Source organism: Accipiter gentilis, chromosome 34 (assembly GCF_929443795.1).
Source record: "Accipiter gentilis chromosome 34, bAccGen1.1, whole genome shotgun sequence".
Classification (NCBI taxonomy): Eukaryota; Metazoa; Chordata; class Aves; order Accipitriformes; family Accipitridae; genus Astur; species Astur gentilis.
This window is the reverse complement of record NC_064913.1, coordinates 10,663,652-10,682,889: the sequence shown is the minus strand read 5'-3', so window position 1 is coordinate 10,682,889 and position 19,238 is coordinate 10,663,652. Positions and strand designations below refer to the sequence as shown.

The following is a 19,238-nucleotide window of genomic DNA, read 5'->3' as shown; positions in this document are numbered from 1 at the left end:
TAAAGGAAGAGTCTTACCTAGTGTTTAATTTTCTGTGTTCCTTTGTCTCACCTGATGCCATACATTAAGTCTGTGGTTCAGCCCATGATAGAGCTAGCTGAATTGAAGTATGTCTCATATTCACACAAAATTACATGGTTCATTTATGATTTTGAATTCCCCCACTTTCTTGAAAAACATAAAAAGAATAAATAAATAAATAATGTGGCCCATTAGGAAGCCTGAAATATGCATTATGGAAAGCATGCTGTATACCAGGATGATTTCCTGCCTTGCTTCAAGTTTTTTAAGTAAATGTGTTATGACATTTGTGTTACACGTTGGGCCCTTGTAGACTGAGCAGTATGGTGAGATGTATTTGTGCAGTCTTCCAAAACTAGGAACAGATAGACTCTCAGGAGAAGAAAAACAAAACTGACGTACAAATGAGCCTCTGATGATCATAAGAAGGCAGCAGCTGAAAGTAACTTTGATAAGTAGTTGTAGAGTCTGGTTTTAGCTGACTAGGTGGCTGCAGGAGTTGCTTTTATGGAAAATCATCATTAGCATGACATTTTCAACAGTTTTGTGAAATAAGCATATTTTTAAAGCAGACACTTAAAAGTTAAATCAAGTTACTGCACTGTGTTTTAACTCAAAATGGACTGAGCTTGTTATAGTTCAGTTTACGTTTACATTCTGAGGGGTTATGTTTAGCTTCTTACAGCTTTGCTAAGCTCTTTACCTTTAGATTTGAAATGTGGTTATAATTGTCCCCTAAGAAAGCCTGAGCTTTTGTTTTTCATAATATTGGTATAAAGTAAGGCCAGCAACTCTTGAGATTTTTACATTATGATTACTTTCTGTAATTTTTTTGCAAGTCTTTTTTTATCTTTTTCCTCTTTTTTCTTTTGTCACAGAAAAAATAACATTAAGCTGTATGTGGCATTTCTAAAGTTCATGTATAAGCACAGAAATAGTACAATATCAATAGAAGTCACTTTCGCAGTCTGTGTGTGTACTTATGGTTGTATATGCATGCAAAACAAGGCGTAATATGAATTTTTAAAAGTTGGATGATTTGCTGAAAGGCAGTCTGCAATACAGGTGTCATGTATGATGGATTGTTAGTCTTCCCAATCTTGAACTTGTATCTCTCGGTTCCCACTGGCAATTTTTTATGAGGAAGCTGTAAGAAAACCGTATCATCTGAAACTTTTCATCATATATTGGCAAACTCTTAGAGAACTGTTCCATATAAAATTGATATAGTAAAATACTACTTTTTTGTGTGGTTTTGAATGCTTTATTTTTACTCTTTCTTTTATTTTTCCTGCTTTGCCTTTATATACCCAACTTCTAGATAATATCTGAACTCTATATTGTAAGTACAGTATATTTGATGTTCTATAAATTGTGTTGTATTAGAGACTTTTAATTTCTTCATTTACTGTGTGGTGTTCTATATTGGTAGCTTGCCTGTTAGTAAAGAAGAATTCTCTAATGGAGTTTCTGGGTTTTTTTGTGTGTAGGGTATGCAAGAGCGAGATGCGCAGATAAGATTGCTTACTGAGCAAGTTGAACAGTATACCAAAGAAATGGAACAAAATGCATTTGTTATTGAGGAATTAAAAAATGATCTCCAAAAAGATACAGGTAACATGACCGTTTTATTTTAATGTTTATGGAAAGGAAAGTAAGAAACCACAAGTTTACTGTGCAGTCTTTATTATCTAGAAATACAGAAAAATATTTGCAGTATTTGAGTAATATTAGTCTCCAATTGTTTTTGTTCATTTCCATTTCTTGAACATTCATGAAGAGTTTAAATTTATTCACAGTATTTTGGTGGGCTTTATGAGTAATAAGTTCCTAGTAAAACTATACCTGGTCTTTAAGGGTTAGAGTATAACATGCAAGGTCTCAGCTTTATCAAGAATTGCAAATGAGTAGTAGCATGCAATTCAGAATAAATTCTGATGTCCCTTCCATGCACTTACTTATAAATATTGTTTGAGTGAGCAACTGGGGAAAAAAAAAAAAAGCTCTTATATGTAGTCTTTTGTAATTACTTAATTAAAAAGAGCAGAAAATTAAGGTCTCCTTTATAATATCATCTGAACTGTTTGTTTCTTGCTTAATAGCTGACAGCAAGAATTCCCAGTTGAACTGTAAACAGATCAAGGTATTTCTTTCCAGGTCACTCATCTCTTGCTCAGCAGAATCGTATTGGGGATATGCAAGAAAAGTTAAAAATACTAGAAGAGAGAACTAAAGAGGCTGAGAAATCAGCAGAATTAGCAGAAGCAGATGCTAGAGAAAAGGACAAAGAGCTCGTTGAGGCTCTGAAACGAATGAGAAGCTATGAACTGGTAAACAATTTGTCAGAGTGGACAGGGTATTTGATCATATTTTTAGGAGATCATTTTGTCCTTCCATTTTTTATTAACTGTGTTCTGATTAGAAATTAAATGAATGACTTCTGATGCTGTTTAGTTTTTTAAATTTTCTTTCATAGTAACATTTAGTGGTCATTGCATGCAACTTGTTAGCCATCCTTAACAATTTTTACAAGTTGTCAGTTTTAACATATTCATATGGGCTTCTGAAGTCCATTGAACAGTAATTGAACACTCAAGATAAAATTCTTCAAAGGATCATGTACTAAGAGGACTACATTTTGAAATAAGCAGAGACTGCTCTCCTGTAGTCAAAAGACAGATTTGTGGGATCTGGTTTTTATTCCGTAACTTTTTTCACTAACCATAGTGCAGAAGAGTGATAAAGGTTGCAAAGCATTTTCCTTATCTGTGTAATGATGAAAGACAGATTCATAATTTATTTTCTTACATCTTCTGTTCATTGTTTTGTTTTTACTTCCATTTGGGTTTTTACAGGGAATATATGGTTTGGAAGAGGCTGTTGCCGAAATAAAAGATTTAAAAAAGCAAATCAAAATACGAGATCATGAGATCGAAACATTAATTAAGGAAGTCAATAAACTTGAACTTAAAATAAATGATTTTCTTGATGAAAATGAAGAACTCAGAGAGCGCTTAGGTATGCTATATCCGTTACGTTTTCAATTATTTGTTGTGTAAGAATTGAAATAACATTATATCATGGGAATCTTTTAATATACCAAATAACTACTTGGGAATAATTTTGTATATTCTGCTAATATTTGCAAGTAGTTTTAGTTAGTTAGGACAAACTGCATGAATGTACTTGCCTAACTTGGCTTACAGATTTTTTTGACTGAAGAAAGTAGGAGAATAAGTTTTGCAGTGCTTTTTTAATTTTGATTCCTCTTTGACTGTACACTGCTTAATTTCATAATAGGGTATTTGGAAACCATAAGATACTGAGGTTGTAATGCTAGTCTGAAAAACCCAGAGAAAACTTTGGACAGGCTTATTTTTACATAAAAGAATCTAAACATAAATACAGTTAATTTTAGGTGGCATTTTATTGCATTTTGGTTTTTGAGTAACTGAAGTAAAACTATGTTTTCTTCTGCTGTTATTATACAGGGAGTATAAGATACGTATACATATAAAGGAATACATATATATATTCAACTATCAACATATTTTTTTAATTCTACTTGACTATGTTCTCATTTAAATTAACTGCATTCTAACAATTACTAACATTAATGTTCCTCCTTAATGAATAATTATGCAGTATATACTGTGTTTTAGGTCTTGAGGCAAGGACAATGATTGATTTAAGTGAACTCAGAAACAGCAAAGCCCTAAAGCAGCAGCAATATAGAGCTGAAAATCAGATTCTTTTGCAAGAGGCAAGTGAAAAATCCTGGGTTTGTGTAAGAGCTACATAATAAAAATGTATTTGAACAAAATGAAATACTGATCTGTGCATAACAATATGCAGATTGAAAGACTAGAAGAGGAAAGAATTGAACTGAAAAAACAGATTCGTAAGCTGGCTCAGGAGAAAGGAAGAAGTGTTGCGACAATAGGTAGGGGTTTTTTATTATAAACTGTCCTTTCAAAAACATGCTGTCTATACTTATTAATATAGCTCTTTTATATTTACTCATTGTTTAAATTACAAGGCTAAATGCATTTCATTGAATCTGTAGGAAGAGGTGAGTGGTTTTATATTCTGTAGTTTTACAGCCCAGTAGCTTTTGGACTTGTGATGGCTAGTAATGCAATACTGAGAGTTGTGTCACTGGCTTGCAGTTCTTGGCTTGCAGGATGATCTTGCCATGACTTCCAGTAAATCTATATAACGTATGTGTTTCAAAAATCTTAAAATTTCAATTCTGTGCCACCCAGGGAAGCATAATGTGCTCAAATGGAAAGGTTTGCAGCTCCTTACTTTGCAGGTAGAAAACTAGAACTCAGATATACTAAACGGCATATATTCCCTTGCTTGGAGACCAATTAAAAGTTCATAATCATTTTTCACTTGTACATTTACTTGCAATTAGGCTTGGGTGCTGGTGATGTGCAGATAACTGATAGCTTTACTGAAGAGAAGAGAATGAATAAGAGGAAGTTGGATTTCTTGAATGGACATGATATTGCTGAAGTAAAAGCAAAGGTAGGTTCGTAAAGCAAGTTCATAAACATTTATTGTATTTCTCTTTCAAAATAAAAATAATGTTATTTTGTAAATATCTGTTCAAATATTTCTCCAGGTGCTTTTATTAACTGCTTTTAAAAAAATCAAGAAATAATTTGTAATTTTTTTAGGAGACTAATGAGTATTCTATATATTTTGTGAATATAGGCTAGCAGCTCGTGTAACGTGGAAGGGAGAAACACACTTGCAGATAGAGAAGCATCAGTTAGACTTTTGAAATCAGAGAAAGATATAGCTGAAAACAGTAAGGCTGTGGGAAAGCTACGTGGAAGAACTTCTGGCACTCTCAAGAATTTATATGACTTGGAAAAAAATAGAAATACTTCTTTAGTTCATTTAGGTTCAAAACTTGTGACAGAGTGGCAACTAGTTAATGACAACTGTAATTCTGAAACTCTTACTATAAACGATCTTTTCGTATCACCAGAGCTACAATTTGCACAGTCATCAGGGATAACAGATTATACAGACAATAGAGAGATGTCAAAGGACTTAAAATCAGACCACACAGGTTTGTTTTCTGCTTATCAGCGAGCATGTCAGACCTCAGAGGTAAATAACCAAAATTACAGAAACAAACCATCTTTTCAGAATCAAGTGTCCATAACTTCTAATTCAGACCAAAAAAGTCAGGAAAATTTTTGCCCAGGACTCTCTCTCGGCAATAAATCTCTGATTTCTTGTGCATCTGCTCTTGGAAAGCCTATAACGCACAAAACACGAAAGATGACATTGAAGGATAAGCAAGACTATTTGCAAGTAAAGTTTTCTGATTTAAGTTCCTTTCAAGAAGACAGAGAAGGAAAGAAATGCCTAACAGAATTGTTGCAAGTAAAAACCTTGGAAAGTGGACTTGAAAATGCAGAATCAGAACACTCAGGTCAGGTAGATCCTGTTGAAAATCTCATAGAGCAATTGAGGAGAGAATTAGCCCTTCTTAGATCACAGGTGAGACACCTTTATAGTATTTGTATGTTTATATCTGTTGCAGTTATTTAGAAGATAAATTCATATAATAAAGATGTGTTCGTTTACTTTCATCTTTATTAATTAAAGCTATAAAGGATAGTTCTAATAGAATTTAAAAATTGTTTTAAATAAATACAGAGAAATACAAATGGTAATTTACAAGCGTTAGTTTAATGAAGTAGGGACTGAATCAGTCCTTTGGTATGAAAGATAGAAGATGAGATTTCTGTTAAAAGACATATGTTATTGACTAGAGGATGTCTCCTACCTTCAGAGAGAACAGAGGGTGTAAAGTTAGATTTTTAGAATAAGAATGGCCTTTCCTTCTGGGAAACATCTAAGAAGTTCCTGAGTTGGTTCTTCTATCCTTTTATCCATTTCCATGCCAACTAACAAAGATAATGTATATCTTTTCAGGAAAAAAAAGATTTCCAATTAAAAATTCCATTATTTATTAAAATTATCTTTAATGATAAAATCTTCTAGGTTCTCAAAAGGATTTTTGAAAACTTTTTATAATCAGTGAAAGAACGGGTTGATTTTGGGATGCTTGCTGTGTTTTCTTTTATTCACATGATAAATCATGTAAAAAAATTATTCACAGGTAGCTTCCTAAATTGGTACCTTGAAATACTGTGTTAGTTTTCTGTAAAGTGGAGGACATTGCTTTGGCTGCTAGAGATGCATTTGGGGCATGGATCAAGCCAGTCCCTCAGAGTCTCACAGACTTCTGGTCTGTACCAGGCCATTCCAGCTGATGCCTGACCCAAAAATACACGTTTCCCTAGACAGTGTTAGATTGGGCACACCTTGTGTAACTCTTCCAGTGAATTCATCTCTGTTGCTGTTGCATTTCAGGCAGGAGATTCATATGTGGACTGGGAAATTTTCATGAAGGCATGCTCCAAATGTGAAAAAAGCTTGAGATTAGAACATTAGATTGCTAAAATTAGAATCTGTGTAATTTTTGTCTGGGAGAAACCATCTAAGATAGGTCTTTCCTATCTTTAACTGAAATGTTTTGGAGTTGGTGGCATTTCTGTTGAGTCCATTGAGCTATGTAATTGATCAATGGAAAGTATAATATATATGTATCAGGCTTTTTTTCAATTATAAAACAGTTTTTCCATGCTATAGGAGCATGCTTTGCTGTTGTGATTTCTCTTAAACTACTGTGTTAGCCAAGCCGTGGAATGAATAATGCCTACTAATTGCATTTTCAGAAGAAAAGAAGTGGGTTTTGTTATATTGCGGAAGAAAAGTCCTTGAAATATAATTTTTTTTTGTATACAAATGAAGATAGAATCCTATACTAATAACTTACTGTTGTTTTTTTTAGAATGAGCAGATATCTGGAGATTTGTTGATGCTAAATAGTTATATAGAATTAAATCTTGAAAAATGCAGAAGACAGGCAGTGCAGGTAGTACAAGGCTTTAAAAAAAAACAAAACAGGATAAATATTTATATAGAGTTTATTCATGGTTTAAATAACTTTTTCCTGATAATTTTGTTGCTGCGAAGATGGGGCTATTTCGTTGATTGTTGCCTTCTATATAAAATGCTCACTTTGGTTTACACACTGTAATTTCACTGTTCTGTATATTTGGATTAGCAATATTTTCAGGCATTTATTCTCATTTAAAGGACAGTCGTAATGAAAATTCTAATACCAGAATTCCTAAATTACAATTTTTGAGTTGTCTTTGTTCTTTTCTTTAGAATGAGTATCTTGCAAATGAATTAAGTGTGAGAGAGAGAGATTTGGAGAAGAACAGGACTGTAATAGTCAAATTTCAATCTAAATGTAAGTTGCAACCTGTTTTAAAGCTAGGAAATATTATCAGGTACCTGCAGACAGTTTGCTTGTTTAGTTGTTCTGTTTCTGTGACTGTGACCACAAATATCTGACTTCACAGTTTCTGTTTTAAATGCAGTTTACTTTGGTATCTTTCAAAATGATAGAATTTGCTGTGTACGTAGAAGTTTATTATACAATCATTCTGATACAGTTCTGAACTGTGGAAATTATGGTTGTGAATTGGTCCAGGTGTGAACACAATGATTACAAAACAATGAATGTAAATGGCATTTATCGAATTGGAAATTCTTTGGATTCTCATTAATGACTGTTTTTTTAAAAGTTTTGTGTTTATATTAGTGTATATCTTTTGTATGCATGTGTATAAATACGTATTGTTGCTAATTTTAAACTTAAATTAGTGATCATACCTGAAACATAGTTTATTCACACAAATACATTAAACTAGGATCTCTTATGTTTTTCCTTCCTGAATCAGACCTAAAAAGGGTTTTAAGTCTGTGAGTGATCCCAGTTACAACAATTATACAAGTTACTTGTGTAATTGTAGTGCTTTTCTGGCTCCAAGGAAGTGTTGGGGAACAAACCCACTTGCTGCTTATGTATATATGTATGTTAGCTGAAGTGCACTGCTTGCAAACTCTGAAATAAGAATAATGCTAATTTCTCTAGACAAGAATCTTAATTTTTTCCCAGAGAATGTGAGTTCTAAAAATACTTTTTGACTTTTCAAAATAGACTTGGTGAAACTGCTCAAATTGCTCCAAGTTTTGCAGTTCACTTCTGGGTCTTCAGGACAGTTAGCCATATTGTTAAGATGCCAAGAACGTACTGACAGGTTTGTTGTTTTTTTAAAGTTTCCAGACTTCTTCTTGCACTGTGCCAGAAACTCTGGAATTCCACTGAGAAATTAATGGTGGCAGGAAAATTGTATGTCTTGAGAGTCCTTATTACAGACAAATAATTTAAATGTTCTTTTTTCGCAGTCTGCAGCAGGAATTCAGGCAATTCCTGTATACTTCCATTTTTACACTGAAACATTTCCAAGATAGCCAGTTTCTGGATTTGTGAAAGCCAGTCAGACAGGCTACTAAATAAGTGAAAAAAGTGGCAGGAAACATTGCTGGCTGGAAGGTTCAAGAAAGTCAAATGTGTTCCCATGAAGCATTTCATTATTGTTTTCTTGGTATTTGTCCAGGAAAATACACTCTCTGGATGTTCCTAGCAGCTCTACTTTTAACTTCCTAATTGGTTATGTCTATATATAATATGAACATTCTTTTTATGTATCAAATCAACAAGTATTATGATGAAATGTCCTAGGAAACCTTAACTCATTTTTTTAGTGTTTTTAGATGCATTTACAATTTTTATTACAATTTTATTTATTAGTAAAAGAATTATCAGAAGAGAATAAACAACTTGAACAAGGAATGAAAGAAATATTGCAAGCTGTCAAGGAAATGCAGAAGGAACCTAGTGTGAAGGGAGAAGAAACAGCTTTAATAATCCCTAGTCTGGAACGTTTAGTTAATGTAAGCTTGCTTTCTGAAGTACTGTTTAGCTTTATAGAATTTACAGGGTTTTTTTTCCTCCTCAATTATTGTATAATTAAATAGTAGCTTCCTTATACATATGCTTCCATAGTTACAAGTAGGAGTACATAGTGTGATACCTCTTTAAAAATGTGAATTAAAAATATACAGCAAGAAGAGATTGCCAATAAAAAATAAAAAAAAAAAATAATTTTTCAGCTGGATAGTATAAAACTGTCTTTGACAAGTTTATTGTCCCAGTCATAAAGCTTAGGAAAAAGTTCATTTGCATGTCTTTTATCTCTATGGGACCTGCAGGATATGTTTTGAGAAAAATTCTTTATTCAAACATCTTACAAAAAAAATTAGTGTTTTTACAGGAAAATTTAACCATTTAAATAGCAGTCTATAGCAAATATACCATCAGGAAACTGAAAAGTAGATGTTAAAATGTTACAATTTCATGCTTTTTGCTAATTTCATGTAGAACAAAGCTTTTCTGCACTTTTTCTCTGTTTTGCTAATTAAATATTTACTGCATTAGGCAATGGAGTCAAAGAATTCAGAGGGAATCTTTGATGCTAGTGTGCACTTGAAAGCTCAGGTTGACCAGCTTACAGGACGAAATGAAGAATTAAGACAGGAATTGAAAGAGACTCAGAAGGAGGCAACCAGTTTCTCTAATCAGCTGGCAAATGCAAATGAAAAGGTATACAATTAACTTTATATGATTTATTTTGTACTTGAAAAGTGGCTGCTCAGATAAGTTAGAAACAACCCACACAATCTATAAGATATTGAATTTAGCTTATCTTAATAGTGTAATTATACAAATCTTAATTAAGTTTATGTATTGAATCTACCAATTTGTCCATTTTAAGTTCAAATCTTACTCGTCTTAATGTTACTCTATCCTTGGAATAGCCTATCGTGTTAAACAGCAAGCGTGCCTATCTTTTGGGGAGAGCTGTGCCCAAAAAAGCTCACAGATTTCTTTCTTCAAAAAGCCACTAGTCTTGCATTTGTTATTTATAAATAAGTAACAGAGATGAAGTGTTTTAAAATGATGAATTATTCTCTAAAATCCTGTCTCTTGTTTTAAGTTGTACAATTGATTCTGTGGAATGCTTCTTCCAGGGCAAAAATGAGGAATGGAATATTAACCTTACCAGAAGCAAAATTTAAATTTGCCTATTAGAACAGCTTTGGTGATACAAAAAGATTTGCCAGTAGCTAATATTCTAAAATAGTGTTTTATGTACAGTTAGAACAGAGAACCAGAGAGCTTTTAAGAAGTTAAATAAAACAGCAAAGGTTTGTTTAAAATAAACCATCAAGTAACCACTGCAATAATTCTTTCCAAAATTTCCATTTTTTAAAAGGAATAGAAATGCACTGTGTTTTAAATCATTTGGAATAAAACTGTGGTGAATCCTCGGTATGTGAAGCTGCCCTGATTGCTGGAGTCATCTGATAAATTTGGCTTAAGAAATTATGCATTTAATGATTTATGGAATCACAGCATTTTTAAAAGGTTACGTTAAAGAGTGTTTGAATGCTCTAGAATGCAAGTGGAAGTGAATTAAGTTGTTAATAACGACTTTTAATGGAACAGCAAGAACAGCAAGAGTGACTTCTTTATGGTTTTGTTTCTTTTCTTTAGATTGCACAACTGAAAAATGAAATTTGTTTATTACGTCAGTCAGAAGGTGCCAATATTGTCTTCCGAACCATGAATCTTCCAGAAGGAATGGTTCCTTCAAGTGTTAATATGATTAATTCTCTGAATGAATATTTAATACGTCTTATACAGGTAACTCATTTACACCTTGATGTCAAGAATATTTGTAACATATAGCTAATTCCTCCAAAATCTAGTACTATGCCAGGTATGGACATGGGAGAACTCTCCAAAGCTATCTTGAAGTTCTGACATCCAGTAAATTCTTTGGGCTATTCTGTTTTTTTAAAGCTGTAAGTATTTTGCTGTGTTGTAAGCCTGGAAGGTAATACTTAATTAAATTTTTGACAACAATTTAGATTTTTTTGTTTTAAATCTGAATTTTGATCTAAATATTTGCCCGCTCCTACTTCTACAGTTGGAACTCTCTATGAGAAATTCTTTCTTACTGTTGTCAGGATTCCACACCTGAGTCTGCATGTGCAAATCCTACTTGAACAGTTTTTCTCTATACAGCAAAGGTCTCTATTTATTTACCATATGAATATTCCTTCCATTATTTGTCAAAAATATGTCAACATTTGTAAACAGAGGCATAAATACATTGAAACCAAAGCCAGTGATTCCCACAGAAAGCATAGCAGACAAGCATATAGTAAAGAAGATTTGACTCTCAGAACTGGAGTGAAAAGAACTTACCTTTTTATTATTATTATATTATTTTGTTCTGTCTTTGATCACTTTACTTTTGTTGATTAGACAATATTTTTCAACTGTATATGTTAGTAGAAGAGTATTTGGGTACATGAGAAGCAAACATCGCTTTCCAGTTAGATGTTCAGTTAGTATTCTGTGTGTGGTAGCAACATGTCATGGTGTTTTGAACTTTGAGGGCTGTAACCCACAGTGCAATAATGCACTGTTTCACACCTATTAATATGAATGCCAAAGTTTATTGCGCTTTTTTTCATCTGTTCCTTCTAAAGAAAATACACTTTTCATACCTGCAGCTCACACAGTTCATGACAGAAGCATCTATTGTGAAAATACAACTGGCATTTTCATTAATCCCTTCATGTTTAAAACCTGTGTTAATCACTTCAATATTTTTATTTGGAAAATAATCACTAGGAACTGGAAAATAAAGAAAAGTTACTTAAACAATTAGAAGATGCAGTAGAGGACTACAAGCGAAAATTTGCAGTAATTCGTCATCAACAAGGCTTACTGTATAAAGAATATCAAAGGTACTGTTCTCTTTTCTGAATTATGAAAGTTCAACTATCTAAATGTTTAATAACTCTGAATAGAAGATTTGCTGCTGTGTTGAAGTAGTTCTTTGGTTAATGTCATAAATGCTGCTGCTCTTGGATATGGACTTCGTATATTTACTTTAGTCCTGTAAAGATTCAGAAAACTCTTACAAAAACATTTTCTGATGGACTCTTTTCATATTGCATACTTTATAATGAGGATTGCATTATGCTTTCTGCCTCTGATGTATTTTATTAGAATCTGGTATTATGGCGTCTTCAGTCTCATTTTCTTTTGCTTTCACATATGGGTCCTAACAGTTTTTCTGAGTGGAAAAAAACAAACCTGTTATCCAAATACAGTCACACAGATCTCTCTTTCAAAATTTCAGATCATCGGGACTTCATAGTTGGTTTTCTTTCAGACTTTTTGTTCCTTTATATGCTTCACTGAATCTGATTTCTATAAAATTTTTCTTATGGTCAAAAATCCAGGATTTTCATCTGTTAGGAGCATAGGGATGAATATTGGTGATTTGGGTTCTTCAATTAACAGACTGTTAGTTGTGTCCTCTTTATGTTTGGATTGGAATGAACAGTCACTGGATGGCTTTTGGAATAAGGGTGTTTCATGTCTTAGGACCTTCTGTTTGTTCTTTCAATCAGTTAAGACTTCCCAGATAACATTATCTCTGTTTTAGCAATTATAGCTTTTTGAACATATTAAAGGCTATAATATACTATCTCATTTACTACTAGATTAGAGATCTCCAATGGCAGGGATAAGATGATGATTCAAGGCTCCTTCTCCAAACCTGTTACAGATTGAAGATAGGGGAGGGGATTCTTTGATTTGGCATCCTATAAAGACTCACTTTTCAAGCATTTTCTTTCCTTTTCCTCCATTTTCTTCCTTTATGGAAGAAACTAAGAGATCCTTTTTGAAGAGAAAATACTACTTCTGAAATACCCTTGATTATTTGTTTAAACTAGCCTAAACTATCCTACACAGTCTATAGAAACTTCCTTATTAAACATGTATAAACAGTTCACAGTCTTTTTTTGTTTCCAAATAAATGAATAAAAGTGGGTAGAGGAGACAAGTTTGGGCCAAAGTGAGGTTGAATCTTTTTATGTTTTTGTTTCTTTATCACTGAAATAGAAAAAACTATGGTGGGAAATTCTGTCCTTTATGCATTTGAAATAAAATGAATATAATAGAAGGAAAAATTTGCAAAATGATTGAAAAAAATTGAGGTAATATTACAGCCATTGCCTGCCCTGTTCTTTAGAAGTCTGACCTCTAATGCAGAATTTGGATATGGGAAACCTAAGTTCAATTCTGTCCCCTTCCTGAGGGAAATTTGGACCAACATCCTTTAAAGAAAAAGCTAGCTACTATGCTGTGGGGAATTCTCACAGGATGAGCGAGTAATCTTTTCCTTATGATACTGTACCGTTCTGTATGATGAATTAAAAATACTTCAGAATCAACTTAGGTATTCTGTCTGTCAGGAACTGCAGAAGCCTTGTTCCCCTTGCAAGTTGTCTCTTAGCTAATGAATGTGTAAGAGCTTCATGCAAAGGAACCGGTTATGGAAAGAGACATTAATTATTTGTCAAGCCATTTTATCTAGATGTAAATCTTATCAGCCAAATTATTGGGCACAGTTGTGAATATCTGCTGAAATCTGCTGGGCGTAGTCTGCTTCAAAAAGAAAACGCCCATTTCCAGACTCACAGCATGGTAGGTGCCAGTAGTATGATTTTTGTGTCCCTTCCTATAAAAGGGAGACCTGGCGTTTCCAGAGAGGTACTCAAAAGTGGATATGTTCTTATTTGCAAAGTTCTAAACTTCACCTATTTTTACAAAGACACATGCAAGAAAATAATTTGAAATACACATGTGTAATTTAAAGCAGATTAAATCCCATGTGTGTATATTTTTGGGGAGTAGGGCACCTCTATCTCTGCACTATAGTACACATGTGAAGAAGAGATAACACACTTTAACTGAAGAATTATATTCATCAGTAAACCAGCTGCAGCCTAAACAGAGGGGATAGTTTTTCAGGAATCCATCTACAATTTATAAGGTCATTTTCAAATTACATTACTGCTAAAAATAAGTATTTTGGTCTGCAATATTTCAGGGTTGCTGTTTCAGTTGCAGTTTTAAAAATCATCAAGTCTTCCATCATTCTAAATGAAAATATTTAATTACTCTTTTAGTCAAAAGGAAAGCTGGCAGAAAGAATCAGAAGATATGAAAGAGGAAAAGAAGAAGCTAGAAGAGCAAAAGGAACAGGATGCTACAAAAATAAAGGCATATTCTGTAAGTAATTTTGTTGCTTTCATTTTTCAAAAAGGTTTTAATACATAGAACAGAGGGTTTAATACAATACTGTAATTTGTTAGATCAGGAGAATGTTGCAGGGAAAAACTGCGCAATTCAAATCAAATCAGAAGGGAAGTGGTTTATTGATTTATTAGTGGAATGTAAATAACTAGCAATCAGTGAACTATACATGCAGAATCAGTATCAACAATACAAAAGGTAAATCCCAATATTAAGGCACATACAAAATGTTACTGTAGACCTAAAAATCTCTAAGCACCATTCAGGAATTAATCCCCAAAATTTCTCATCCCACACATCCGCATCCTCCCTTTCCTACACCACACCCCCCCGTGTGTGTGTGCTCCGGGGTGCTGTGTACATGTGGGGTGCTCTGGTGTTATGCGTACCCGTGTGCCTCCCTGCAGTCTGCTAATCCGTGCGCTGGTGAGAAATTGCCCCAGGAGGTCACGTACGCACACGCGAGGTGTGGGTGCCTACTTGTGGCACTGGGTACCTCCAGTCCATCAGCTGTAGTGCCGAGGCTCGTGGTGTGCAGCAGGGAGGAGGCACTCACATCTGCAGGGATGGTGTGGAAACTTCTGAAGCTGAACTAGGTTTTGAGTGCTGCATTATAACTCTCTCTGCGTCCGCTGTTAGAAGTTTTCATGCTTCTTTTATACTAATTTTCAAGCTGACTACTTCTTTATTTCAAGTCTCTAATTTTATGGTTACTATTCAATCTCATTGATGGTCATCTTTCTCTTTTAACATTATCAGTTTTGAGCAAATGCCCCCTTGGACAGTCTCAGGTATTCTGTTCACACACACTACTTAGCCTCATGCTGCTCTCTTAATGGCAGTTGTTATCCAGACTGTTTGATTGTGAGGAGGAACAGTGCAGGCATCCCCATGGTAAACACATTAATTTATACTAAGAATTAAGGTTATTACTTTGAATTACGTCTTATTTATGTATACCTGTTACTGTATGTGTATCAGTGTTTCACAAAAACAGGAAACAAAATTCATCTTTGTATTTAGATTTACTTCCACCAAGACTGAATTCAATATTCTATTAAGAAAACTGAAAAATAACTTTTTAAGAAGGTGGTATTTAAAAGTTCCTGGAATTGATGCAGGCACCTAATCACAGACATAGTGCAATTTTAGATGGCTTCAGGTGTCTTTGTGCAGATACCAAAAGCTGCCAAATACGACAGAAGACATGTGGGACACGCATGTCCTTTTAGAGAAGCAGGCACAGGGCAAGGACATCACAAGGTGTTGAACATGACTGCAGATGCCTAAGTTTGGACAGACGAGTTCTAACCCTTTTCTTTTGCTGAGTGGTAACTGTAGTGGTACGTGGTCCTGCTTATAATCATGTTCATAACTGTAATTGATTTGCAAAATAATTGTATCCTAAGGAAATGAAGTCTAAATATATTTCCAGAAAAGTGAAGTTGAAATTGTTTTGCAGATGTTTCTACTGCATGTTTAAAAAAAACAAAAGAAAGATAGAGAGAGTGCCATTTTACTTAATCTGTCCAGTATCTTATTCTGCATTTCCAAAGTCCCAGGAGTAGATTGTAGCAGGATTAAGATATTTCTGGGATTATTTTTTTAAATGTCTTTAAAATATAATGGAGTTTTATGATGTTAGCAGTGCTATCAAAGTATTGCTGAGATCTTTTAAGAAATTACTGTTTCCCAATAGCTTTTGTTTCCAGAAACACACCCTATCTAAAGATAAGAAATATGTACTTTTAGTATTATTTTTTGTTAGTATGTAATTTTGATTAGAATTAGGTAAACATTTTCAGACTAAACGTTTCTCTGAAATTAGTTCACTGTGAATGATCAGTGAAAATGTGTTGCTTGCTCTTAAAATCTTAAGAAAAAAAAGAGGCTTCTTGATCAGAAAAGCCAAATCTTTGCCAGTTATCACAGAACTAGATTTTTTTCACGCCTTCAGGATTCCAGGACTCTGGAGTTTTTTCCTAGCTACCTGCTCCCTTTTCTTCATTAGTCTCATAGGAATCTGGGATTCTACACCTTCAATTCTACTCCCTGCCTCCTTGGCAAGCTGACGTGTGCGACAGCAAAGCTAAAGCTCACACACCTTCTGCAACCTGAGTTGCTGTAGTTCCCTCTCCCCCTGCCACCCCTCCTCGGATTTATACGTGCATGCAAACACATGTGTGTGCACACATACACACAAACATACATGTTTCCACAGGAGGGGTCCTGTGGTTACTTTACAAATACTGGTTTGGTCCTCACAGTAAGACGTTATTAGTGTTTGTTAGGAGCCATAGCGATTCTATTTGGTTTAGGAAATTGTTCCAATACATTTGTTTTGATTCTAGTAAAAGGGGGGAAGACTGATGACAATGAATGCATGAAATTATTTTTATTCTAAATTTTGAACATTTCAGCACTAACTAAAATTCCAATTAGTCAGCTAGATGTATTTAGTTTCTTTTCCTCAGAAACTAATGATTTTGAAGATTTAATTTTTTTCTTTTGTTATAATAGAATATTGTATGCCTATGCATGTGTTGAGTGTGAGTATATGTTTTATTAGGAAAAAGAAATTATTTCAGACAGTTGAACAGAATTGTTACACCTAGATTAAAAAATGTACTAGAAAGCTTGTCTACATAGCTGAGTTTTACCATGTTTATGTACAAAGTTCTTATTAAAAAAATCATTTTACAGAATTTACTTAGTGCACTTCAGCTGGATCCTGATGAAACAAAAAAAGTGCTTGCAGAAAATAATAGAAAAATAACTGTTTTAAGAGTTAATGAAAGGTCACTAACAAGGCAGTATACCACTTTACTTGAAACGGAACGGCATCTTAGAAAAGAAAATGAGAAACTAAAGGGTGAAATAACACATATGGAGACTGCGGTTATAGAGAAGATTGGAAACTTGCAACGATTCAAGGTATGTTTTATAGTAGTAATAGTACACATTTTTATTTTTACAATTTGGCAATAAAGACACTATTTTTAAATGGAGGTAGTACTGGTTTCTTGAATGCATTACCCAAATACTGTTAAATGCTGTTATAAATATTGTCAAAACATTCTTTGTATTTAAATAAGCATCATAATACGAAACCTGTCAGTTTTCCCCTTATGAAGTTGCTTCAACAAGTTCTTTTTATTGAAAGTGTCATATGAAATCAAATCTTACTTTTTGGCCTTGCAGGTTGCTAGGGCCTGTATTAACTCATCTTCATAAAATATGTTTTTGACAGTGCCTTATGATTGAGAAGCAACTATTTATAAAATTACCCAGAGAGTTGGAATACCAGAGAAATTTTGTCAATGTGTATTGCAAGTAATTTATGAAGATGGACAGTAATTTAGTAAAATAAACCTGTATTGTGTTCTAAAGCATTATATTAAGTGGTCTTTTTCCATGGAGTAATTTTTCAAAGATCTAGCAGACCTTAGTAACACATTGTGTTGATTATTTTCATAGGAAATGGCTAGCTTTAAGATTGCAGCTCTGCAAAAAGCATTGGATGGTAGCGTGCCATTGTCTGAGCTAGAACTGGCTAATAAGCAGTATAATGCATTAACTGCTAAATACAGAGATATGTTACAAAAAGATAACTTGCTCATCCAACGGACAACAAACATGGAACACATGGAGGTAATGTTTGCATCATTTTTGAACCCTAAGGGAAAAAAAACTCATTATACATTCGTTCTGCATTGGTTCTCCCAGTGCTAGAACTGCTGGTTATAACAGTTCCATAGTGGGTATGAGATGTTGTAGGCAGTTTTACTCTTGCTATCAAACTTTAATTTGCTCACCCGGTATTTTCAGTGGATTAAGAAACATACACAAAGTCCCAGATTTTAAGTCAATGGGCATACACAAAAGCATTTTGTTTAATTGTTTTGGTGGGTTTGGTTGTTTGGGTTTTTTGTTTTCTTTGTTTGCTGTTTAAGTTAAGCTCTGGGTATGTTCCCTCACAAAGTGTTTTTAGTTCTTTGATTACTGAAACAAGGCTGGCAGAAGGAATATTTGCTATCATCCTCAGTTCTGGAGGTCATAAGGAAAGTAGAATGAGCGTAAACACTTTCAAAGCTTTCTCTCAAAGTAAGTGCTCTTACTAATTCCTGACTTACAAGAATGAAATGTTCAGTTCCAAAAGGCAGTAAATCTTTGGAATTTTACTTCAATAAAAAAAGTAAACAACCAAAGATAGATCACAGTGTGTTTGCAAAATGTCATAGGGACTGCAAATATGTAAACATTCTTTTGAACTTTTATTCTCATGTAGAAGGGAGCTTCTTTTCAAGAGCCGTGAAGCTGGCTTCAAAGATACGTTACTCCCTCCCACTTTTCATTTATGTCAGAAATAATAGTCCACGAAAGTAGTAGTTTAACTGGTAGTTAAAGCTCATGTCGTGTTCTTGTCTGTTGGGTTTCTGTGTTTGACAAGGGTTAAATACACGTGGTGGGTAAACTTACTGAACTATTAAATTTGTGCACTTGGGAACAGGTAGGTGCATTTGTGTTAGCTAAAGAATGATTCTTTCTCTATTGTATGAAATTTTGTGTGTATGAAAATTTGCATTGCCTGTTTCAGCAATTTCATAGAGCTAGAGAATCATTTATCAATGCATTTAGAAAACTAGAAATTGAAAATTAATAGGAAGCATTCAATTTTTTTTACTGGTTAATGTGAAAATTTGTGTTTCTATTTGGAGGAGTAAAAGAACATTTACAAAACTAAAGTTTGGCATGATCTTAGACGCCTGAAAGAACTAAAAGAAGCATATGCTCAAATATGTATTTATGTGCAAGATGAAGTATCCTGTGCAGGATGAAATATCCTCCAGAAGTTCTTTCCCACTGTTAATGAGGTGTTTAGTATGACAAACATACACTTCTTATCTAATTCTAGACAGTCTAGGAATCACAGTCACTGTTGATAAATATTCACAGTAATACTAGTTGACAGTAAGATACAACATAGAGAGCAAAGACTAGCATTTTTACACTTAGGAGGAAA

At 33.8% G+C, this 19,238-nt stretch overlaps 1 protein-coding gene across 2 annotated transcripts in view; it reads left to right on the top strand.

The window, feature by feature from the left end:
- CEP290 (centrosomal protein 290) overlaps positions 1–19,238 on the top strand; it is a 55,426-nt gene that overhangs the window by 7,848 nt on the left and 28,340 nt on the right. Inside the window, exons 13-27 of one of the 2 annotated variants that reach the window (XM_049792424.1) lie at positions 1,343–1,363; positions 1,512–1,635; positions 2,179–2,351; positions 2,877–3,039; positions 3,684–3,784; positions 3,877–3,964; positions 4,442–4,554; positions 7,288–7,372; positions 8,780–8,922; positions 9,467–9,631; positions 10,586–10,735; positions 11,735–11,850; positions 14,089–14,191; positions 16,919–17,149; positions 17,693–17,866. In XM_049792424.1, coding sequence (XP_049648381.1) covers positions 1,343–1,363; positions 1,512–1,635; positions 2,179–2,351; positions 2,877–3,039; positions 3,684–3,784; positions 3,877–3,964; positions 4,442–4,554; positions 7,288–7,372; positions 8,780–8,922; positions 9,467–9,631; positions 10,586–10,735; positions 11,735–11,850; positions 14,089–14,191; positions 16,919–17,149; positions 17,693–17,866 — 1,950 coding nt within the window. The remainder of the gene's footprint in view (positions 1–1,342; positions 1,364–1,511; positions 1,636–2,178; positions 2,352–2,876; positions 3,040–3,683; positions 3,785–3,876; positions 3,965–4,441; positions 4,555–7,287; positions 7,373–8,779; positions 8,923–9,466; positions 9,632–10,585; positions 10,736–11,734; positions 11,851–14,088; positions 14,192–16,918; positions 17,150–17,692; positions 17,867–19,238) is intronic. The other variant, XM_049792425.1, reaches the window with a different exon arrangement.